The sequence below is a fragment of the Balaenoptera ricei genome, chromosome 8 (assembly GCF_028023285.1).
Source record: "Balaenoptera ricei isolate mBalRic1 chromosome 8, mBalRic1.hap2, whole genome shotgun sequence".
NCBI lineage: Eukaryota > Metazoa > Chordata > Mammalia > Artiodactyla > Balaenopteridae > Balaenoptera > Balaenoptera ricei.
The window spans coordinates 90,282,640-90,308,969 of record NC_082646.1 but is presented as its reverse complement, the minus strand read 5'-3'; the positions used below and the strand labels follow the sequence as shown (position 1 = coordinate 90,308,969).

General features: G+C 40.0%; 1 protein-coding gene across 5 annotated transcripts in view; it reads right to left on the bottom strand.

The window, feature by feature from the left end:
• Positions 1-26,330, bottom strand: part of TRIM44 (tripartite motif containing 44) — a 113,369-nt gene that overhangs the window by 68,571 nt on the left and 18,468 nt on the right. For all 5 annotated transcript variants that reach the window (XM_059931389.1, XM_059931388.1, XM_059931392.1 and 2 more), the window contains exon 2: positions 24,526-24,603. In XM_059931389.1, the coding sequence (XP_059787372.1) occupies positions 24,526-24,603 (78 nt within the window). The remainder of the gene's footprint in view (positions 1-24,525; positions 24,604-26,330) is intronic.

The following is a 26,330-nucleotide window of genomic DNA, read 5'->3' as shown; positions in this document are numbered from 1 at the left end:
TTCTTCCCTTTCATCACTTTAAGTACATTATGCCACTCCCTTCTGGCTTGTAGAGTTTCTGCTGAGAAATCAGCTGTTAACCTTATGGGAGTTCCCTTGTATGTTACTTGTCATTTTTCCCTTGCTGCTTTTAATAATTTTTCTTTGTCTTTAATTTTTGCCAATTTGATTACTATGTGTCTCAGAGTGTTTCTCCTTGGGTTTATCCTGTATGGGACTCGCTGCGTTTCCTGCACTTGGGTGGCTATTTCCTTTCCCATGTTAGGGAAGTTTTCGACTATAATCTCTTCAAATATTTTCTCAGGTCCTTTCGCTCTCTCTTCTCCTTCTGGGACCCCTATGATACGAATGTTGTTGCACTTAATGTTGTCCCAGAGGTCTCTTAGGCTGTCTTCATTTCTTTTCATTCTTTTTTCTTTATTCTGTTCCGCAGCAGTGAATTCCACCATTCTGTCTTCCAGGTCACTTATCCGTTCTGCCTCAGTTATTCTGCTATTGATTCCTTCTAGTGTAGTTTTCATTTCAGTTATTGTATTGTTCATCTCTCTTTGTTTGTTCTTTAATTCTTCTATGTCTTTGTTAAACATTTCTTGCATCTTCTCGATCTTTGCCTCCATTGTTTTTCCGAGGTCCTGGATCATCTTCACTATCATTATTCCGAATTCTTTTTCTGGAAGGTTGCCTATCTCCACTTCATTTAGTTGTTTTTCTGGGGTTTTATCTTGTTCCTTCCTCTGGTACATAGCCCTCTGCCTTTTCATCTTGTCTCTCTTTCTGTGAATGTGGTTTTTGTTCCACAGGCTGCAGGATCGTAGTTCTTCTTGCTTCTGCTGTCTGCCCTCTGGTGGATGAGGCTATCTAAGAGGCTTATGCAAGTTTCCTGATGGGAGCGATGGGTGGTGGGTAGAGCTGACTGTTGCTCTGGTGGGCAGAGCTCAGTAAAACTTTAATCTGCTTGACTGCTGATGGGTGGGGCTGGGTTCCCTCCCTGTTGGTTGCTTGGCCTGAGGCAACCCAACACTGGAGCCTACCCGGGCTCCTTGGTGGAGCTAATGGCAGACTCTGGGAGGGCTCACGCCAAGGAGTACTTCCCAAAACTTCTGCTGCCAGTGTCCTTGTCCCCACTGTGAGCCACAGCCACCCTTCACCTCTGCAGGAGACCCCCCCAACACTAGCAGGTAGGTCTGGTTCAGTCTCCCCTGTGGTCACTGCTCCTTCCCCTGGGTCCTGATGCGCACACTACTTTGTGTGTGCCCTCCAAGAGTGGAGTCTCTGTTTCCCTCAGCTCTGTCAAAGTCCTGCAATCAAATCCCAGTAGCCTTCAAAGTCTGATTCTCTATGAATTCCTCCTCCTGTTGACAGACCCCCAGGTTGGGAAGCCTGACGTGGGGCTCAGAACCTTCACTCCAGTGGGTGGACGTCTGTGGTGTAAGTGTTCTCCAGTCTGTGAGTCACCCACCCAGCAGTTATGGGATTTGATTTTACTGTGATTGTGCCCCTCCTACCATCTCATTGTGGCTTTTCCTTTGTCTTTAGATGTGGGGTATCTTTTTTGGTGAGTTCCAGTGTCTTCCCGTCGATGATTGTCCAGCAGCTAGCTGTGATTCTGGTGTTCCCGCAAGAAGGAGTGAGAGCATGTCCTTCTACTCTGCCATCTTGGTTCCAATCTCTCCTTTGTTTATTTTTATACCAGTAATATGTTATTACTTTTTAAAAGTTTAATAGATGGGTGTATATCAAAAGAAAAAAAAGAAATTCCTCTTCTCTCTCTATCCCAATAGCATTTTCCTCCTCAGAGGATAATTACTGTTAACAGTTTGATACATGCCCTTCCAGCCATTTTTCTATTTTAGTTATATATCAATTCATATACAGGCATACCTTGGAGATACTGAGGGTTCTGTTCTAGACCACCACGGTAAAATGAATATTATAATAAACAGAGGCACACAAGTTTTCTGGTTTCCCAGTACATATAAAAGTTATGTTTATACTATACTGTAATCTATTAAGTATGCATAGCATTATGTCTACAAAAATGTACATACCTTAATTAAAAAATACTTCATCACTAAAAAATTCTAACCATCATTTGAGCCTTCAGCGAGTCATAATCTTTTTGCAATGGTAACATCAAGATCACTGATCACAGATTAACATAACAAATACAACAATAATGAAAAAGTTTGAAATACTACAAGAATTACCAAAATGTGACACAGGGACACGAAGTGAGCAAATGCTATTAGAAAAATAGCACTGCTCGATGTAGGGTTGCTACAAACCTTCAATTTGTAAGACACAGTATCTGCAAGGCACAATAAAGTGAAGCACAGTAAAACAAGGTATACCTGTATGTATACAGACAATTACGTTGTTTTTATGTAAATGGATCATGGTGAACATATGGTTCTGTGTCTTGCTTTTCTACTTAAAATATGTTAGTACATACAGAGCAACTTTATTCATTGCATTATTTTTAATCTCTGTTATGATACAGGTATATACAGATATGGATATTTATATATAGAGAGAAAAGGATAAATATATCAATTAAATATTTCCCTTCTTAATGGAAATACAGGATATTTCCAAATTTTTGCTTCTATGAACAATACAGCAATGAACATCATTGGCTATATCTCTTAATATCTGTACATGAATTTCTTTAGAAACCTTTGGAGTCACTGAATTAATTTATATATATTCTAAAAGTACTGACTGATACTGCCAAACTGCCCTCCAAAAAAGATGCACCAATTACATTCCCACAACAATGTGTAAAAGTAAGCATTTTCCTACACCTTTACTGATATTGGATATTATCAAGTCTTTAAATCTTTACTCTCTGATGGGTGAAAATATATTACTGTTTTATTCTGCAACAACAACTATGCAGAATAATTAAAATATGACTCTAGGCTGTATTTGGCTAGGGCATAAGGCAAACAAAATGAGAAACTACCAAAATAAGAACTTCTAAACTCCACATGTTGCCAATAACTACACTTATTAATGTTTCCGCATAACCATGTTTATTTTATGAGTACTTTTAAACAACTATGCATATTGAGTAGCTGACGTAGGAAACAGGGAAGAGGTAGAACAGTAGACCAAAGGACAAAAGCCAATAGAGAATTTCAGAGCTAAAAGAGAAAGTAGTTGTCATCTAAGTGAACCCCTTTCATTCACAGATAAGGAAACAGACCCAGCTGCAATCTTTTAGGAGACACAAAGTTCTCCAATCTTCTTGCTCCCAGTCTGGTGCTCTGTTCACTGTAACAGTCTGTCAGAAGAGAAGTCTAACTGGGAAAACCTAAAAAGGAGATCGAGAAAGAGAAAGACTAAAGCAGAGGGTAAGATGAGGCCATTTTTTATTAGCCTCTTAAAAATTTAAATAGGCTTGATATTTCAAGCATCTTTTGTAACACTGCCATAAAAACGTCAATGCAAAATAAGGTCTGTAGGACATGTATCCATTCACATATCAAGTGACTAAGTGACATAAGCCTTCATGAATTCATATACTCTTTGCAGGTACTCTCCCTGGTGCTAAAGAAAAGGGGAGGGGGAGTGTTAAATTTTATTAATGTCCCAGCAAGTTCTTTATCAGATTGAGAACTGTGATTTGTGTTTATTTATATAATTCCTTTTTATTTTTAGTGTGTATATTTCAAGGCTGTTATGCTTTATGGTGATCATTTATCAGTGGACCTGGATCTCTACCCATGAAATAAATTTGGTCTTATAAGACCTAGGAACTTCTCTTAGAGACTAAACCTAGGAAGTTTTAGCTAAGGGATGAACTTTTCTGAATTCCTAAGAAAAGCTCTTCCAAGTGACTAAAAATGGACAGCATAATAAAAACTGACTCACAACCTATTTTACTAGACATCACATACACATGCGATTTGAAGTTAGGAAGCTGACATTACAGTCAGGAAAGGTGGGGACTACACTGCAGTAGGTGAATAAATCATGGTTTTTAAAAATTAAATTCTCTATTTTCCTTTACCTTACACAGGTTTTTCAACCTTTATTTTATGCAATTTATTTTTATACACATCAGGCCACAAATGAGAATTGAAAGCAGAATAATTTACTCTATAAAAATTTTATGCTGCCTTCTCACTCCAGTTCTCTACTAATCAATCAACAGACAGGTATTCTCCAACCTAGTTCAAAATGGCAAGAACAAATTCTGGGTCACAGCATTTATTTAAATCCAGAGCCCAAAGGAGAGACACCCTGGGGGATTAGGCAAGTGGTACGTTGAGTACTCTGGAGAAAGGGCTCCTACCAATGGCAGGAATGAAACAGCTTACAAAACTCCCTTTCAGGTTTCATTTCACCTCATCATTAAAACTCCATCCTGCTACAAACTTCAGAGTTCTCCAGGAGCAGCAGGCCCTTTGCATCAGCACCTGCTAGTTGGGAGCCACTGACATCATTTGACTAGGTTTCCTAGAACTTCTTCAGTCTCTATCCTACAGCTCCCCAAAGCTGAGCGTGACAGTACCATACTCTTGACTATACCACACACGAGTTATGTCCACAGAGAAAATTCTTCACAAGCAGAGAAGAGAGAAGGCTGGATATATCACAGAATGATAAAACTGGTGCTGTAAAAGGTTCCTTTTTTTAAATAGGATCTACTAGTAATTGTCAAATCTTTTTAAAGCCACAGAACTTCCCTTGCCCCAAACAAAGTCTTAATGTAGAACCCCAAAGTATAATAGAACCAAAAGTAAAACCACTCTGGTTAAAAGAAGAATCTCCCCTTCCTCCCTGAAGTACTTCCTAGGGCACTGGTAGTGCTCTCCAGGAAAACTGCACCTGAGGGGCCTGGGTCCTCCATACCAGGGGTCCCCAGACCCCCGGTTAGGAACCGGGTTGCACAGCAGGAGGTGAGCGGTGGGCAGGTGAGCAAGCAAAGCTTCATCTGTATTTACAGCCACTCCCCATTGCCCACATTACTGCCTGAGCTCCGCCTCCTGTCAGATCAGCGGCGGCATTAGATTCTCATGGGAGCGCGAACCCTACTGTGAACTGCACATGCGAGGGATCTAGGTTGCACGCTCCTTATGAGAATCCGGTGCCTGATGGTCTGAGGTGGAGCTGAGGCGGTGATGCTAGTGCTGGGGAGCGGCTGCAAATACAGATTATCTTTAGCAGAGAGGTTTGACTGCACAGAGACCATAATAAATCAGTTGCTTGCAGACTCATATCAAAACCCTATACCCTATCAGTGAGTGGCAAGTGAGAACAAGCTCAGGGTTCCCACTGATTCTGCATTATGGTGAGTTGTATAATTATTTCATTATATATTACAATGTAATAATAATAGAAATAAACTGCACAATAAATGTAATGTGCTTGAATCATCCTGAAACCATTCCCCCCTCACCGGTCCGTGGAAAAATTGTCTTCCATGAAACTGCTTCCTGGTGCCAAAAAGGTTGGGGACCGCTGCTCTACACAAACAAAACCGTAAAAAGAGTTTGTTCTCTTTGGTCAATTGACTGGTCCCTAAGTTGTTAAAACTTTAAAGCCCTAGGTTGTAAGCAAGTTGACATATCTTCGTTACGGTTGCATTAGGTGAAAAGCAGCTATTACTTAAATATAGCATTTTCTAAAATTACTTAAACACAGCACTGTAATTTGAAAAAATAAGCAGCTTATTTGTAAATCGTCAGAACTAACTAGTGAACATCTGATAGTTCTTACTAGAGCTGAGTCCAACTTTACAGGTTGAAAAAAAAAAGGTCCCAGAGAGGTACAGTAACAAAGTATGGTTTAGAAACCAACTTTCCTCTGGTCTAGTCAGTGTACTTCCTGCTGTAACACATTGCCTCTAATGATCCCTTTCTGCCTGCTTCAGGTTCTTCATATTTATTTCTTCTTAACTGAGGTATTTCTTCAGTTAACAGGCTGCTTCTGTTGTTATCCCCACTAGGATATTGTTCCCCCGAAGTGAATCTTGGGATAAAGGATATACATTTGAAGAGTTAAGTCTCATTCCATGGTACTTTCTATATGCTCTTATAGTTAATATTTCTAAGCTAGACCAGACCCAAGAGGCATGCAGACTGGCACTTTATATTAACACACACATAATTAAACACATAAAACCTTGAATTAAGAGCTTGTACTTAAAAAACACCAGCATTCAATGTGTTTGACATGGGCTGGAAGCCATTATGTCCTAGCTAGCTGACCCGTAGGAAACCAAGGTTTTATTTACATTTTTATTATAGGCAGATTATAAAAACAACAAGCATAGTAGCTAGAAAGCATGATGGCTTAAGAAAGATTTGTTCCAGAAAAGCATTGCTGAGATGAACTGAGAAAGATGGAACAGGGTCTGGAGCAGGAAGCTACACAAAGGAAAAGCATCTGAGTCTACAATGATGGAAGCTTTCAGAAATACTTGTTCTCTTAGCCAAATTTCCTGCAAGTAACTTTAAAGGAGCCCATTCCAAAAATGACTAAAAAAATTGTGAAGCGCATGAAATAGAGTGTGAAGATGCTAAATACCTCCCCAAAGGTGAAAAAGTCCATTTTTACTCCCCTTTTCCTCTTCTGAATGGCTACTATTCTAAAAGAGTATAATAAAAAAGCAGAAAATGGAACTTTTTCAATGTTGCAATCTGTCCTCACTCCCACAGCATGGCACCCTCTCAGCATGCCAGTGTCCATGGAAACTTCCAGGTAGGAAATCTCAAAGTTAAGCCTTCTGTATAGCCTGGGATTTATTCTGGCATTTTACCTCGAGAGAGCTCCTTGCAAACCTCTGCCAGGCTCCAGTGAGGGCAGACAAGGGAAGAGCTTCATCAACAAGTAGGACAGAGTCCTTTTTCAGTGGATGGCTGGATCTCCCATTTCCTGTGTCTATTGTCTATGAGTGGAAGAGCCACTGTTTGTGAATAAGACAACTGTCCACTCCTAAGACCTGGAAAATCCAACAGGCTAGAAACACAGCAGATAAGACCTATGAAAAAAACAAAAACTATGAACTACCTTCTATTACCAACATTCTGAGGGATGGCAAACATTTTCCTGACAACGTGGTTAGAAGCCTGGATTGCTTGGATTTTACAATGGGGTGTTGAGAAGGGTAGAGAAAAGGTTATTAAAATGAACATTTAATCTCTTCCCAAACCATTTTTCTCATCTTCATCAGCAGCCTCTAGACAAAAGCAGTCATTTGTATCTTCTTTACCTCCTTTCCTCATTTGGTTAAGAGTACCATGGGACATGAAATTTCTAAAAATCTTATATGTTCTGCTATAATGTTATAAGTAATAATCCTAGTTATTACTTTAAAATGTATATCTCAGAAATAACTAAAAAAAAAAAAAAAAAAAAAGAGTACCATGGGATCTCTACCTCAGTTATCACTTAGTTACTTCAAGTATCCACTCAATGAAGTAATATGATATTTACTGCTGCTGTTATTATTATTTGCATTATAAAAGACTATAAGAAATATACCAAAATGTTGGAGAGTGGTTATCTCTGAGTGCTGGAATTAAGGGTACTTTTCTTTTTTTTACTTTTCAGTCCAAATTTTCTACAATAATGTGTAACACTTACCTTTTCTTGAAGAGTAATTTTTTAAAAGAAATATGGCTCAAAAAGAAGTTAAGTCCTCAGTAAGATATTAGCAAATCGAATCCAACAATGTATAAAAGGAATTATATACCACGACTAAGTGGTATTTATCCTGGGTATGCAAGGCTGGTTCAACATTTGAAAACCAGTTCATATGATCTACCATCAACAGGCTAAAGAAGAAAAATCACATGATCATATCAGTGGATGCAAAAAAAGCTCCTGACAAAATCTAATGTCCATTTATGATAAAAACCATCAGCAAACTAGGAACAGAGAACTTTCTCAACTTCATAAAAAATATACAAAAAATCTACAGCTAGCATCATACTTAATGGTGAGAAACTAGACTTTTCCTGCTAAGATCAAAAACAAGGTAAGGATGTTTCCTCTCACTACTCCTTTTCAAAAGACAAAAGGAAATAAAAGGTTTACAGGTAGAGAAGGTAGAAATAAAACAGCCTTTGTTCACAACTGACATGATCATCTACGTAGAAAATCCAAAAGAATCATCAAAAAAAGCTCCTGGAACTAATAAGCAGTTATAAGAAAGTTGCCAGATACAGAGCTAATCTATAAAAGTCAATCACTTCCTTATATACACCATCAGTGAACAAACGGAATTTGAATTTAAAAACACAATACCATTTATATTAGTACCCCAAAAATGAAATACTTAGGTATAAATCGAACAAGATATTTACAAAATCTATATGAGGAAAACGAAAATGAAAGAAATCAAAGGAGAAAAAAAAATGTAAAGACAGTCCACGTTCATAGACAGGAAGACTGAAAATTGTCAAGATGTCAGTTCTTCCCAACTTGATCTATGAATTCAATGCAGTCCCAATCAAAATCCCGGCAAGTTTTTTTATGGATATTAACAAACTGATTCTAAAGTTTACATGGAGAGGTAAAAGCCCCATAATAGTCAATACAATATCGAAGAAGAAGAACAAAGTCAGAAGACTGACACTACTCAACTTCAAGACTTACTATAAAACTACAGTAATCAAGACAGTGTGGTACTGCTGAAAGAACAAGCAAATATATCAGTGAAACAGAACAGAGCCCATGAATAGATGCACATAAATACAATCAGCTGATCTTGAACAAAGGAGCACAGGCAATACAAATGGAGAAAACACAGTCATTTTAACAAATGATGCTGAAACAACTGGACGTCCACATGCAAAAAAAAAAAAAAAAAGAAAATGCAAAACTATAAAACTCCTCGAAGATAACATAGATGACCTTGGGTATGGTGATGACTTTTTAGATACAATTCCAAAGGCACTATCCATGAAAGAAATAATTGATAAGCTGGACTTCATTAAAATTAAAAAACTTGTTCTCTGAGAAAGACACTTAAGAGAATGAGAAGGCAAGACACGGATTGGAAGAAAACACACCTGATAAAGGACTGTTATCAACATATACAAAGAACTCTTAAAGCTCAACAATAAGAAACAACCCAATTAAAAAATGAGCCCATGACCTGAACAGACATCTCATCAAAGAAGATATACAGGTGACAAATAAGCATTGGAAAGATTCTCAACATGATATGTCATTAGGGAAATGCAAATTAAAACAACACTGAGATACCACTACACACCTATTAGAATGGCCAAAATCTGAACAATCACAACACCAAATGCTGATGAGGATGTAGAGCAAGAACTCCCATTCACTGCTGATGAGAATGCAAAATGGTACAGCCACTCTGGAAGACAGTTTGGCAATTTCTTAGAAAACTACATACGCTTACCATGGGATCCAGCAATTATGCTCCTTGCTATTTACCCAAAGGAGTTGAACACTTAGGTCCACACAAAAACCTGCACATGGATGTTTACAGCTTTATTCACAATTGCCAAAACTTGGAAGCAACCAACATGTCTTTAAGTAGGTAAATGGATGAATAAACTGTGATACATTCAGACAATGGAATATTATTCAGTGTAAAAAAGAGCTATCAAGCCATGAAAAGACATGGAAGAAGATTAAATGCATATGACTCAATTAAAGAATTCAACCTGAAAAGGCTACACACTGTATGATTCCAACTGTATGAAATTCTAGAAAAGGCTATGGAGACAGTAATAAGATCAGTGGATGTCAGAGGTTTGGGGAGAGAGAAGGATGAACAGGCAGAACACAGAGGATTCTTAGGGCAGTGAAAATACTCTGTATGATACTGTAGTGATAGATAATATGTCATTGTGCATTTTTCCAAACCCATAGAATGTACAACACCAAGAGTGAATCCTAATGTAAACTATGGACTTTGGGTAATAATGATGCAGGTTCACTGATTGTAACAAATGCACCACTCTGGTGTGGGACACTGATGTTGGAGGCTGTACCTGTGGAGGCAGGGGGCATATGGGAATGCTATTTTTTGCTCAGTTTTGCTGAGAATCTAAAACTATTCTAAGAAATAAAGTCTACTTTTAAAAGTTAATACAATTAAAACAGAAAACTAAATAGCCACTGAAGTGGAGCCTAGAGAAGGTCTGGGGGTGGGCTGAGCATCCAAAGGGCCAGGCAGGACAATTCTTCTGCTTGAACCTTAGTCTCAAACATGTCAACATTTTATTCTTTGCCTTCCCAGTAAATACTAGACCCTTCCTTCCTAATCTGATTCCCCTTTTCTACCACAAATCAAAGCTTTTTAAAAGTCCTTTTCAACTTAAGTTAAAATAATGGCTTCCACAACAACTAAGCACTTTTAGCATGTGCTGCTCCTGCCATTTGAAGATTCCTCTACGGGACCCTCAGTCGTCCTGGGGCTCCTCAGAAGAGCCAGGTTTAGTGTCTGGAAAAACTCTGAAAAGGTCTAACTGATCCAATGAGTGACCTGAAGTGTGAAGTCATTTACTTTTGAGAAATACCAGGCTCATCAATGACAAACAGACATCATCACAATATACTGGAGAGACATGTGCTTCAAGACCTTGTATAACCACAGCAGCACCAACCCTCATGATACTGCTCTTATTGCAAAGTAGGAGATGGAGTTAGGAGCAAGGCAGGGAGAAACAGAAGGCATGCCTAACTTTCGCCTGGTTCCTGTCACTGGACATTCTCTTGCCTTTTAATCTGAGACAAAGATAGGGTCTTACGAATAATAATGATGAAAATATTAAGAGCGACCACGTGCAGGCAGCATTCCAGGTGCCATCACAGACGTGTTTCTGATTCAATCCTCAGGCAGGCAATACTACTTTCATTTTATGGTAGGGGAACTGAAGCCCACAGTGGTAAAGTCACTGGCCCGGTGTTACGCAGCAGGCAAGCTATGCAGCAAAGATTCACCTCAGGTCAGCCTGTTCCAGGTCAGGGCTCTGACAACCACTCTATCTAGTAACCTCCTCCTGAAAAGGAAACTGAGCCTCTGAGAACCACTATGAGACCTCCAGAAAGCAACCTGGCACAGAAGAGAGCACTCGGAATGGGGAGTCAGAGGCCGTGGATGTTTTCAGAACCAACCAGCTGCGTGACTTTGGACAAGTCACTGAATCTCTCAGGGCCTCAGGTTCCTGAGCTATTAAAAATGAAAAGCTAAACTCAATCTTCCTTTTATCTCTAAAATGATACAGCTGCACAAATTTTATACTCTTGAAACTAATTCACTAATCCAGATTTGCCTCTAATCACACTTGTTGCTAAAACAAGAGGGGGCATCAGGGGACTAGGAATCTGACCTGGAAGTTGTTAGGGTAACACAGTCAAAATAAGAAGTAAAGAAGAATGCAGAATAACCCTTTTCCTATGGCAATGCTGCCTCCTCTCCTACTTTTAACCACCAAGCTTATTTAGAAAGTCACATAAAGCCTGCTGCCCGGTCTCCTCCAGCATTAAGAGTCTACTAGTCACCAACTCCATTTGCTCTCACTACTGACCTGTCTGTATCATTTAGCACTGCTGATACCCCTCAGTCTTTAATTTCTCTCCTCCCATGGTTTCTAGGACCTTGGACTTCCCCGGCTTTCTGTTTATCAGCTTCATCCCTGCAATTTTACACACACTCTCCAGACAGCTGCGATTGAGACACTCTGAGGGTTTTTCAACCTTGGCACTACTGACATTTGGGGTCAGTATTTCTCTGTTGTGGGGAAATGTCCTGTGCACTGTGAAATATGCAGCAGCATCCCTGGCCTCTATGTAGTAGAGACCGTAGCACTGCTCCCCACCCCCAATTACGACAACCAAAAGAGTCTCCAGACATTGTTAAATGGCCTCTGGGGACAAAACTGCTTTCTCTCTCTAACCTCCTCCTTAGCAGTTTCATCCCATCTTTGCAATTCAACTACCAGCTCCATGGAGATGGCTCCTAAGCCTGGGTTTTCTCTTGAGGTATCTAATCTCACAATCCCTTTTGATGTGTATCTCCACGTGGATACTTTCCTATTACTTAAACCATCAAGCACCAAACTGAATCCTCTCCCTCCTCCTCATGATTGTCACTGCTACCATTTTGGGCACTTACATATTAGGCACTATTCTAAGCACTTTACATGTGTTACTTCAATTAATCATCACAATGATACCATGAGGTAGCAATTATTATTATATCAATTTTATAGATGAAGAAACTGAGGTACAGTGGGGATAAGAAACCTGCCCAAATTCACACACATAGTAGGTGGCAAAGTTGGGAGTCTGAACCCACACAGTTTGACTACATAATCTGCCTTCTAACCACAACATTATTCTTTCATATCTTCCCTTCAAACCTTGTCCTGTTCCCCTCTCTCCCTTAACGATACCAAAGTTTAGGCAATCACCCAGGCTCTGAACTCTGGAATCAAGTTTTATTTTCTCCACTAGATAACAGGTGCCTTGGCTTAAGAAATTAAAACATCTTTGCTTAGGGTCTGGCACATCATGGCGGTCAATACCTTCTGACTGAGTGTCAGAAGCCATCCCGCACCTGCCTCTCCACCACAGTCTGGCTGAAGAAGCCTCCCCCTTTACCTATGAACACCCCTTCTTGCACCCCTTTCCCACCACTCCCCACTAAATAACTATACCCATTCTCTAGACTCAAATGCTCCATTTAAGTTCCACCTGCCCCCCGCAACCTAGACCCTTTAACCCAGCCCCACTCTCACTTGAACCACTAATTTGCCGAAACACAATTCTAAGACACAAAGAGCTTCTGAGTGATTTGAAGAAACTATTTAGGATTCTGATCCTACGTCCAACTTGTTCCAGGCCAGCTTTCTCTCCTTTCTCATCTCCACTTGGCCCTGAATCCTTGGCTTCCTAATCTTGACCTCAAATCCCACCTTTTGCCCTTCAGACTCAGTAACTATATGTGCTCTTCAAGCTCTCCTTCTTCGTGTTTAGACCTTAGATTTGCCTCATATAGTCTTTGGCTTGGCTTGTACCTTTGACTTTCAGAATCACATTCCCTTGGATAGGAACCCCATATTTCAGTCAGAATACTCCAGCCTTCCTCTTATTTCTGCCAGCATGCTTCTCCCTGAGACTATAAATTTTGGTACTTGAGCCTAAGTACTCTATTGTTCTTTACCAGCTTCATGCATATGACCCTGTAATATGCTTCTTCTGAACTTCCTCCCTTTCATGGTTTTCCCTCCTCGACATACAAACATAAATACACATGTACACGCACACACACATACACAGAGCATTAGAGGCGCTCAGGACTATGTTTCCTAGAGGCTGTGTACTTGAAAGATCCTAATAAACACTTGAATCTACTAATCAGCTGTGAAGGGGATAGCAACTGTGTGCCCCAGTCATCTGACAGAGACACAGTCACAGCAGACTGACAAGTAGCCCTAGTATGAGAGACGGAGATCTAACCACTATGGCTGTGTCATCATTGCCAAGCATTGTCTCCTCCCAGGACTGCCTGTTCATGCGGTCAGCTGCTATGAATTTATTGCCATGACAACTTGATGTGCAACCCAGCATCATGGCACTGATCTGGATGCACCAGAGAACAGTTCAAGAGGGATGCTGGGCTCGCTTTGAATGGACACTATTGCTTGCTCTTAAGACGCTTCTCTCTGCCTGACCCCAGGGTGGCAATAAAGAAAGCAATTATAAACTTCTGAGCAACACTTTTCCTGAGTGAAAAGAAAAAAAATTCCGGGTGCCCCCTGTAGAAATGTGAAAGTAGAAGAACGGGTCCCCAGAGACACCCAGGGCCTATAACAAAGAAGAATATGAGTGAGAGCTTCTATTCCACCTTCTTTTCTAGCTTTCTTTCCACCTTAACCTGTGTATAAACTAGAAAGACAGCTTCTGCTTCAGAAGTTATTGTGTAGGAAGTGGGAAGTAGAAGGTGACACTGAAAGCTTCAGGGGCAACTAAACAGAAATTATACTATTTTTAAACCTCTCAGACTTGAATATACAAAGAAAGCCTATTTTATCCACTGAAGATTAAAGCAATTATATTAAAACAAGACTCACCCCTCACCTCCATTCCAGTTCTCCAGCCACACACCTTTCCTGCAAAGCCACAGCTATCTGTATACTATAGAAACCACAAAACCAAAACAGCTGCCTGCCACCAAGAATAGTCAGGAAAGGGCACTGAGATGTAGGTCTCATGTTTTCTGAGTCTTCTTTGCTACAGAGGGTCAGAATAGTAAAGCTGGTGGAGTCTGGTGACAGAGAAAGACTGCAGTACTGGCTCTGCTAACCCTATGCTTCTGAAGCTCAGAAAGGTGAAAGTTTTTTCATAGATATTTTTGTGACGTTTACACAAAATAATACATGGAAAGAACTTAGTACTCTCTGGGAACATAGACACATCAGCAGAACTGCTCTGCTGGTCCAGATAACAGTAACTGTGAGCATTTATTGTGGGTTTTTCCTATGGTACCCACCGAGCTCTCACAGATACAGAGCCCCAGCCAGTTCTCTTAGAGAAAGAGAACCTACGCCCTTGGTAGTACAGATTCAAATTTCCCAAAGGAACACAGGAAGGACTTCCTCACACGTCCTAGGCACTGAAGAGCACGGATGCCAATGAGAGGCTCTGTGCCCCTGTTTCAGGAGACAGCCACAGGTTGTCAGGGAGCCTTTTCTAGTTTGATAAGATCAGATACAGTCCACTCCCGCAACACAGAAGCAAAGCACCGGAAGGACAGGTCACACCCTGCTCCTCAGCACCTACACAGAGTCTGGAGGTACCGTCAGCTCCTCAACCTCAAAACTTGCCTCCATCATATTTGCTCTCTTTAGCCGACTGAAACCCTACTACACTCCCTGGAGCAGCTAACAATCTGCTAACCTAAGAACCATAGGGCTTGTTAAACAACTACAGTTTCTAAAATACTTTCTGGACCACCAAAAGCTGTGATACCAATCATCTTCCATCATTTCTTATCTCCTCTTCAAAAGTTTCCATTTTCAGGATACTCATTAATAAAAACATAATATTAGTCTCATTTTATAGATGAAACTGAAGGCTCAGACAAATCAAATGATGGAGGTAATAAGCGCCAGTATTTGGACTCAGGTCATCTGGCTCCAATGTCTGCGCTCTTTCAACATAAAAGTAAAGGAAAGCATGGCATACTCAATCTAACATTTTTTCCCTAAAAGTCTGAACAAACTCTACATTTGTATACTATTGCCAACCCATCTTCTATAATTAAAAAGTTAATAACTTCCTACAACTTCTACTAATTCCATATAGCAATCACAGAAAGGCAATTTATTGCCATCATTAGCCCTGTGGTCTTGGACAAGTCAATATACTTCTTAAATGTTTCTTCATCTGTAAAATGGGGATTATAAATGTCTAATTAATCAGGTTGTGTTAGGAATTAAGGTGATATCACAGAATCCGTTTCACCTGCTAAAGAAGTAAACAAAAGCCATTCAACAATGGGATGGCGATCAACTGGGTCATGGGTTGAATGGAAGTGTTCTACACAACCACAGAGCCCTGGTGGATTTTGCCCTTTGGCTAAATGCAGAGTCAATCAGGGGAGAGGCCAGTTTTCAAATTTTACATTCATACATACAATACAAGCATCTACACACAGACCTGGTTGACTGAGGTTGCATTCTGTAGCTTTAGCCTTAAGATATCAAAAAAGGGAAACCCCACATTTTTCCTTGAGTAAACCTGAATTTTATTTCCTAGCTGAATGAGAGGTTGAACTAAAAGGAAAAGGGGAGGGAGGGGGACAGGAAAGAAGGAGACCCCTAAATAAAACTCTGGGTGGTTTTTATCACGATTGTCACAAAAAGTTCTGTATCTAGCTAGCCAGGCTCCTGAGTTAAATGTCAAATACAATCCTACACTGGAAACGTGACGTGTGGCTGCCACGGGGGAGCCCTGACTGCTCCACTCCCTTCTTCACGCTGGCCGTGCAATAAGCCCTTTAAGCTCTGGCAAAGAGTAAATTATCAAGGCTCCTGTCAGCGCAGAGAGGAGCTGGAGCTGGGGAGAAGGACATCACAATGTGTTAATTTTATTAAGCCATTTAAAGCTCAATCCCATTGATTTCCAAAACTGCTCCAGCCCACTAGGTAGCTCAGAGACCATGTCCACCTAGTTTTAAAATGCCTAGAGTTGATTTGTACGGTGATTCAATTAGAAGCTCTCGGGCTCCAATAGAAAGAGAACAGCCAAAGGGTAAAGCTGAAGGGAAACGGAAAGTAGGGAGGGAACCAGAATCTCAGTGGTGTTTACTTTAAAGTGGGGCTATATCTCCTAATGTGTCTCTTAAATGCCACACACGATTTCTTTTGTGGCTCTTAATTTCTTTATTTTTCTTTTAATTTGGCACCAGGCAGTTTTGCTAACTAGAGAGTTTGCTCCATAACAATAAACATAATTGCTTCCAGTCATTGATTTCTTGTTTCCATTGGGAATATATGGACACACAGCTGCACACTCCTCAAGGCAGATATATTTGCCTTGACTTGAATGGGCAATAGACACAGAACCAACAAGAGGCAAGGCGGCCATGCAAGGCCCACAGAGTCAGCCAGCCAGGCAGCAACACCCAGGGGTCTCAACTATGGAGATTTAACTCAATTTATTTGCATGTCATTATCACTCGAAGAGGCAGCAATGGCCCTTTAAAACCTGAAATCTGTAAGTGTCACTAATCCCGGGAAGTGTTAATTGATCAAAGTGCAGAATCCAGTTAGTTATGAACAGGTGGCTTATTTTTCTCCACCAGTATTAGAAGGTCTCCTAAACTCCTGGAGGGGATGAAGGGGGGAAACTACCCCCATGTACCCTTGCCCTTCTACTGGAAACAATGGGATGGGTCTCAGGACTAGGAGAAAGCTAGCAGCAGTCATCATTTACAGGATGTTGTCCTAAGCATTTTAAATGGATTATCTCATTTCATCTTCCTAACAACCCTATGAAGGATGTACTATTATCCTCTATTTTGCAGCTGAAAAAACAAATACACTGGGAAATGGAGAGGTTAAGCACAGGATCTGCTCAAGACTGCATAGTTATCAACTCTGGAGGGTATCTGTCCCAGTGAGCTTTTAATATCTGTAAAATACTGCCTCCCCCTGACAGTGGCTAACATTAGATTTCTGAACCTCATTCCTGTCTAGAAGAGGAGAGGAGAAAGAAAAAAGATTATTCACTGCTGACAATTCAAGTGAAGGCCTGAAAAGAGTGATTCAGACAGTAATCTCTCTCTCAACAGCTTTACTGAGATATAATTCCCATTACCATACAATTCGGTGGTTTTTAGAACATTCAGAGTTGTGCGATCATCACAGTCAATTTCAGAACATTTTTACCACCACAGACAGAAATTCCATGCCCATCAGCAGTCCCTGCTGCCCCCACTCCTCCATCTCCCTCAGCCCCAAACAACAAGTCTACTTTCTTTCTCTAAAAATCTGCCTATTCTAGACATTTCATATAAAAGGAATCACGCAATATCAGGTCTTTTGTGAATGACTTCTTTCACTCAGCTTAATGTTTCTGAGGATTATCCTTGTTGCGGCATGTGTCAGGACTTGACTTCTTTTCATTGCCAAATAGTATTCCACCGTGTGGATATACCACATTTTATTTACCCATGCATTGGTTGTGTTGTTTCCACATTCTGGATAGTATGAATAATGCTGCTATGAACACTGGTGTGCAGTTTTTGTGTGGATGTATGTTTTCATTTCTCTTGGGTATATACTCCAGAATGGAATTGCTGGATCACACAGCAACCCTTATGTTTAACCTTCTGAGTAACTGGCAGGTCATTTTCCAAAGTCACTATACCTTTTTACAACCCCCCCCAGAAATTTATGAGGGTTCCAATTTTTCCACATCCTTGTCAAATGGACAAAACTTCTCTTTAATGGGAAAACTACAGAGCTATAGTCCTAAAAGCTGTCAACCTTCTTGAGCTCTGCTGTAACTGCCTGGGTGACCCTGGGCAAGAACCTTTACTACCCTGGCACCTCAGTGTCCTCATCTATAAAGTGGAGGGCCTGGAGCAAATGGCTTCAGACTTCCCACTGTGCCCTACATTTATTCATTCTGTCACATGATGGGAGATACCCTGACCAGTGGGGAGGTAGATGCTGTGAAACAGATAGCTTGAAGCTGACTACACGATTGTGTATCTGACTTTGCATTAACTCAGTTTCCATTGTGCCTGAATAACCTTAGACTGTGACTATCATGCCTGCCTCAAAAAACAAATAAACAAACTCACAGAATCTGCTTATGCTATTAGGAAGAAAAGAGAAATGCCTTATTATGTAAAGGTTCCATTTGGCAATAACGGCAGACTGGCATTCAGGATTTTAGTTTCCTAAATTGGGGTTCAAAGATAGAAGTGGGTTCAAATGATAAAATGTATGTATTTATAAGAAATAATGTTAGGTGAAAAAAGCAGGACATAAACTATGTGTGTGTGTGTATATACAGTTATATATAGTTTTATATATATAGTATATATATATATACACACATAGAGTAATAGTTATATAACTTGAACAACACTGGGGTTGGGGAGCCAGCCCTCTGACCCCTCTATGCAGTTGAAAGTCCTTGTATGATTAAGAGTCAGCTCTCCGTTATGGGATTCCTCCATACCCGCAGTTCTGGGTTCTGCATCCACAGATTCAACCAACTGCAGATCATGTAGTTTTGATACTATAGTATTTACTATTGAAAAAAAATCCTCATGTAAGTGGACCCATGCAGTTCAAACCATGTTGTTCAAAGGTCAATTACATATAGAATAATAGGACTCTTCTACCTGAAAGGCAAAGCACCATAATATTAATCAGCTTTTTCACTGGTGTGTTTCAAAGTATGGAGTACTGACCATGTGCACCAGGCTGCACACTAAAAAAGCAGAACTCAGAACTACCAAATTAGATGTTCTGAGTGAGGCTCAAGAATCCTCAATTTTAGAAAAAAGTACTGAAAGTTTACAAACTACTGCAGGTAGGAGAAGATTGGCTGATTTCTTCTTTCTAGATTATAGCTGTCTGTATTTTCTACATTTTTCTACGAAGAACATGTATTACTTTTGTAACTGGGGGATGGGAAAAGGGGAAATTGTTTTGTTTTGATAAAGGCAGGGAGATGGTGAAGGAGGGCAAAGAGCTTGTTTCTCCTCTTTCTGCTGCCCAGGTGTCTACAGAGGATGAAAAGGGGTCACATTTGCTTCTGGGTGATTTCCATGCCTCAGAGCCTAGACTGGACCTGAGAAAGCACTGGTATTTTTTCCATTTGGTGTCCTTCATACATAAGGGGAAACTACTGAAGCACTTGCCTTAGTTCTCCATTTGGCCAGGGCTAAATGCTCTGGGGCTGTCATGGATCCTTTGTCATCTCCCCATATTTTCTCCAGTCCTGGGACTCTAGGATTGTGGGAAGCTGTGGCTGCAGGATCCAGTAAGGGAGGTAAAAGAAGGGTGCGAGGGAAAAATAGTTAGTGAAGAGTCATACTGCTAGGGATGACAGGCTACATGTATAAATATCAACTTACCCATGGGTTCAACAACAGTGTGGGGGTGAATAACATGAAGGAAGATGAATCGGAAGTCCAGTCCTGTTCCCACCACTTACTAGCAAGCTATTTAATCCCTGTTAAGTCTTGGATTGTGTACCCATAAAACAGGGCAAATAATATTTCTTTTCATATGATTGCTGTAATAGATAATGCATATCTGTTACTAGGTACCACGCTAGTAGGGCTTGAGGATACAGAGATAAAATGAACACAATTCATGTCTTCCAAGATTACTTCTTTTTTATGTGAAGTGAAGAAATAGGTCAATAGGGACTTCCCTGGTGATCCAGTGGTAAAGAATCCTCCTTCCAATGCAGGGGACGTGGGTTTGATCCCTGGTTGGGGAACTAAGATCCCACATGCCACGGGGCAACTAAGCCCACGCGCCACAACTACTGAGCTCACGCGCCTCAACGAGAGAACCCACCTGCCACAAACTACATAGCCCATGCACTCTGGAGCCCGCGCCACAACTAGAGAAGAGAAAAGCTGCACGCCACAATTAGAGAGAAGCCCGCACACTGCAACGAGTGCCGCAACAAGCGCCGCAACGAAAGATCCCACATGCTGCAACGAAGACCCAATGCAGCCAAATAAATTAATAAATAAATAAATGAAAAGAAATAGGTCAGTAATTCTAATAACTTTCCAACCAAAGAAACACTTTTGAATGAACCAACTTCATAACTGAGGCATCTCAATTCTCTGCTTTAGATGGATGAATAAATACTGCCCCAGTGAATACTTGTATCTTGAGGCAGGACAAGGACCAGCCCAAGGCCTGACTTGACCCAGGTGAATAACAGGACACTAACACCAAGAATTCAAGTTAGGTTTTGCTTATATCCATTACTATTTGTACATGCAAAACCTATCATTTTAACAATAGTCTGATTAGCACTGGAGTGAAGGACTGGGCTATGTTCCACGTCAATGATATCAGCTATTAAAAAGGTCTGTACGGTCCTCCTGCAATTATAAAATGCTCTGTAAATGTTAAATAAAAATAAAATAAGAAAACAATCCTCAGTTCTATTTAACTAATTTCATGTTGCTAGACAATTCTTTGGTTTCATACTTCAGTAAGAATACCTTTAGAGATTGGAGAAAATAAGGAAAAGAACCTGATTATATTTTAGACAGTCTTAGTATGATTAGATCCTATGTTTAATCCCACTCCAGTCACAGAGAATAATGTGAACCACTTGGATCGAGTTTAAGATGATTTTTTGAGAATAACTTCTTAATAAATTAGTATGAATTTGAGATACACAAACATTGTTTTAACTGTTTGTTTCAAGTACACACCAGCTATAGGAAACAGTGAACGGTGCACCTTATATGGAAAGAAAAGTAATCAATATATCATAGAGAAAATGGCTATTATTAACTGCATAATGAGAGGTTAGTTAGATTGAGCATAGCATGTTATCCTTTAGTTCAATACTTTCTGGGAGACTGAGCAGGGGGAAGGAAAGGAAGGAAATCAATGTGTTTTCTAAGTTTCAGTTTCCTCTGGGTAAACTATGAAAGATAATTGCATAGTCACTACAAAGGAAAGCTGTAAAGAACTCAGATGCTTTAAATTTCCTAAAAATCTAGTCTGGACATATACACACATACGTACCCCTGACTGACTACATCTTTTAATTTCCCCAAAGTCTAGCATAAATATAAGAAACCTAGAGACTAAAATGCTGCTTTGTGCAACAGATGTTTCTGAAAAGTTTGGCTGCAAAAAAATGTTTGCAAACTGGGTCAAGTCAAACGCATTAGGATTATTTAATAGACCACTTCCAATTAAACAAAATAAAGATTGTTATTAAAAATAACTTCTCTCCACTGTATACAAGTTCTGGATCCCTGGAGGTCTGCCCCCTTTAAAACAGGGCTCACCACAGCAATATGCATGCACACCACTTCATCTGGACCTGTGCCTTATTTACCAACCATCTCTGGCTCTCATACCCGTCCTCGGGCTCACCCCTAGTAGCTGGGATTTGATGTCTCCTGCTGTTCCTCTGGTTTTAGAACTCAGCCCACTCCTGGACCATGGCGACGGCCTTGATCATCCTCCTAATCCCTGACCAGGACTCCTTTCCCTTTTTTTGGCTTTGTTACTTCTCTTTTGGACATAACTGTTTAAAGGAACCCTGTCCTCTCAGGGAGCCTGAGCTGATGACTCAGTTTACCTCCCTTCCCTCTCTTACTCCTTTGCTCCCTCAGCTCAATTTATTTGTTTTCTAAGCCTGGAATTTTATGTATTTCATTTTTTTCAAGGTTGAAATCATTTGGACTTACATTTACAAGGGCTCTTCTGGCTATGTGCTGAAAGAACGAAGAAAACCAAAACACAAGATGGCAGGAAAATAACCAAGGTCCAGCAGTTTCTAGTCCCCCCAGACACACTGAATCAGAAACTCTGGGGGTGGGTCCAGCAGTCTGTATTTTAATAAGTCCTCCAGGTGATTTTCATGAACACTAAAGTTTAAGAACCATTGCTCTGAAGAAAAGATGTCTGACAAATATTTTGGACAAAATGAGGCACCTCATTAAGAAGTCTATATTACTGACATAGAAGAATGTTTAAGATATTCTGTGTAATAAAACCATAGTTATGGTATAATTTTTGTAAACTATCTTAGAAGTGTATTTCCACATGAAAAAATGTCTAGAAGGTTACACACCAAGCTGTTAATAGTGGTTAATTTAAGGGAAATCCATTTTACTTTTCCTTTATGGATAGCTGTATTTTTAATCTATAAGCATATATTATTTTATAATTTAAAAAAAGGTTAATCTAGGCATCTTCCACTCCTCTCTGGCAAAACTGAGAGGTAAAAATTAACTCAGTCCCCAGTAGACCTCAGTGTCTGGACTAATCAAGCTTTGTGAGGCTTTAGGGAATGCTAGAGGAAGTGAGGCAGATAGAGTGTTCAGTGCTCCATGACTCAGTCAGTGCTTCTATGTAAAGCTGCTGTGCCAGAAAATGACAGGTCATAAAGCCTAGGAGATTCTGCTCTTCTTAAATAAGCCAACTTAAAAAAGGGATGGTGGGGTTCGGAGGAAAAACAGAACAGACTAAAAACTTAATGAGTTCTTTTGGAAGACACCAATTTGTTTCTGGGAAAATTTTCTTTGTTGTAGAAATTATGTATTTAAGTGTCCCATTTTTCATCTCCTATTTGTGATCTAACAGTCATCCTGCAATTATGATGGTCCTTCTTCAAGCTGGCTCCAGGTAAAAATGGCGTACACATGTTAGGCTAGAAAGGGGCTTGAAAATAAAATAGATTGGTGGGAAATTATCCAGGGCGAGACAAAGAGAAGATGAAAGAAAGGTGAGTGTGTATAAACATATCCAAGATCAAGTGAGGTCCTAACAAATATCCTTTAGCTTATGATGCATCATAGGAAAATCCTGAAGCTTCCACGGGTTGCTCTCGTGGGGATTACTGAATTCTTCCAGCTCTGGCAAGTTTCCCATCAGAAGCACTATATGCATTCATAAAGGTTCCCAAAGCACTTTACCTGTATTATCATCATGCACAGAAGCCACTCAGTGTAATCTGTACACATTCTCTTGCTCTTCACTGTCTATAAGCATGTGGGTGTGGCAGAAAGAGGAAATACAGTTGTCTCCTTCAGGATAGCTATTGTCCCACAAACCAGAGAAACTCGGTAAAAAAAGCTTTCTGTTATCTTTAATAATTAATTGGTTCATCTTCACTAAAGGAAAACTACTTTCATATAAGTAGTTTTGGGGGAGGGGGGTCTTTCTACTTTGAGCTAAGAAAATAGACAAAAGTTACCCCAATGTGTTCTTATCAATAAAATGGGAAATAAAAGCTAATTTACAAGGTTATTGCAGTGATCACAAGTGTGGAAGAGGAGAGGGAGAATAACAAGTTAGTGCTTAATGGGTGCAGTTTCAGTTTGGGATGATGGAAAGAGTTCTGGAGATGGATGGTGGTGATGCTGCACAACAATGTGAATGTGCTTAAGGCCACTGAGCTGTACAATTAAAAGTGGTTCAAATGGGACATTTCATTATGTATATTTTACCACAATTTTTTTAAAAGGTACGTAAGGCTCCTAGCACAGTGCCTGGCTCTTATTAGGTGCTCAAGAAATGCTAGTCTTATTCCCCTTATAAAATTTTTTAATTAAAAAAAAGACAGTATAAAAAGCCAAATAAAATCACGCTCCTTTCCCTATTTAATTGTGCAAGGCTTTGACTCTCAGGCGAAGCCAGCTGGCACCCGTACCGGGTAGTGCCACAGCAAACGTCTGGGTAGGAGGAGGGAGGCTACATTAGTCATAATCCCTCCGGCATGTTCAGTTCCCAGTCCACCCACAACCCTGGCATGGCGTCTCCCAGAATATCAATCCTACAGCCCCCAACATCTTGCAAAGAAAGCTGGGAAGTTTAAACCATTTCCCAGACCAGACTCCAGGTCATGAGGACAAAAGTATTCACAGTGGCAGCTGGCTCCCGTTAAGTGGGGGAGTGACAAGACGCTAGTACTGAACACCAACTGGATAGGCCTGACCTTGTTCCAGTCCCCAGCATTAAGCTGATGGTATCTCTGATGCCTTTGGTTGGATTTAATGGACACAGAGGCCAGCAGTCTCGAAGGCCCGGTAAAGGAAGATTAAAAATGCACTTGTCTGCAGTTCAGAGAAAACAATGAACGATTATGTGTTGTAAGTCATAAAATAGAGAAGGGGAAAAATAGATGACTTATCTTTAGGCATGTTAGAACACTGCTTTTGATGGGTAGGCTTAATTAGATCTTGATGCAACGTTCAGATAGATCGTCATTAACATCCCTCAAATTTAGCTCAAGGAGAATGAAATACTTGGGGTACCAATAGCCAATTAATTCGAAAACAATACTTACTTTAGGGTCTGAGCTCTTGAACTTTAACCTTTCCACCAACTCTATCATAGCCGCCTTCAGTCCACCTGAATCTTTGCTCTAGAAGAAAGGAAAGTCAGGGGTCATTAGACAGCATTTTGTTGCTCTCTCGAACACAAACAGCATTTCATGGGACAATGAAACGGAAGGCAATTTCTTCTTCTTATCAGCCAAGAGGACTAAACGACTAAGAAAAGATGTTTTGCCCCTCTTCCTCTTCTCTATGGACAAAGAGGGTCAGGACATAAATTGCCCAGTGACCTGAGAGAACAACTGGAATGAAAATTAAATGCAATTTGTATAGGCTGACTCACTGCTTCATCTCAGGGCTCAACTGCACCAGTATTCACAGAGGGCTGAGGCTTTGCAAAAGAGATTTCTATCTGGGATGTCTATTTTACGACCGAGTGATTTTTATTTTAAACTTCTACATCACAAATACAGACGTATGCAATATTAAATATTCTCACAAAAATAAAAACAAAGAAAATTCCCCAAGATTTAACCCTAATTGGAAATGGTATTTCAGTGTATTCAGTTGAATACAGGTTTTTGAGTCAGAAATATAAGGTTTCAAATTTGGGGTTGGCATTAACTAGTTGACTAACCTCAGGCAAATTATTGACTTTCTTGAAAACTTCTCCCTCTTCGATAAAATGGGGATTATAAAAAGGGTTATTTTGAAGCTTAACTGAAATGCTGTTTGTAAAGGCGTTAGCACAGTATGTGGCACATAGTAAGTGCTCAATAAATGTCACCTATTGTATTGTTGTTGTTATGACTGCATTATAATGATTTAGACTAGCAAAATCCAACAGAAATGTAATGTAAGCCACAAATGCAAGCCACATATATAATTTTAAGTTTTTGAGTAGTCACAAAAACAGAAGGAAATTAATTTGAATACATTTTACTTAACTCAGTATATCCAAAATATTATCACTGCAACATGTAATTTCAACATGAGGTATTTTATACATTTTTTTCATACCAGGTCTTTGAAATCTAGTGTGTATTTCACACTTACAGCCTAATTCAATCTGGACTTACCACATTTCAAGTGCACCAAAGCCATCTATGGCTAGTGACTACTGTACTGGTCAGCACAGATTTAAAGCACAGACTAAAGCCACACTGCCTGGATTCAAGTCCCAAATCTACCACTAGATTTGTGTGACCTTAGGCAAGTCACTTAGCCTCTCAGTGCCTCAATTTCTTTATAATATGAAGCTAATAATAGTACCCATTTCACAGGGTTGTAGAAAGACAAAATGAGCTCATATACATCAAGGTGCTTGGAACAGGGCCTGGCACATGCTAAAGACAACAGATGTATGAGACATATTTATTATTACTGTCTCCCTCACAATATTTTAAATCCCTTAAAGGTAAGAACTACATTTTTTATCTCTATCCGTGCTCAGCATCAAGAAGGTGTTCAAAAAAGTCTGCTGAACAAACGAATGAATGAATATGCAATCTTAAGATATGAATGCCCTTACAATAATACATGTGTGTAGCACAATGTAAAGTCACATGAATTAGTTTATTTTCTTATCTCAACTCCTTGGGGGATAGGAGAGGATCATCACCCTCATTTTATCAGTGTTGGAAAGGAGGTATGAGTAAGTAAAATGACTTGTCATTTTTACGGGTATGGGACAATAAATAAGTACAATATAAACAAGTACTACAAATATCTGTTCTTCAAAATTGGCCTCAGAATCAGTGATAGTTTCCACATTTGGGGGGAAAATTCCAATTGCTCCAAAACAGGACCTACTTAG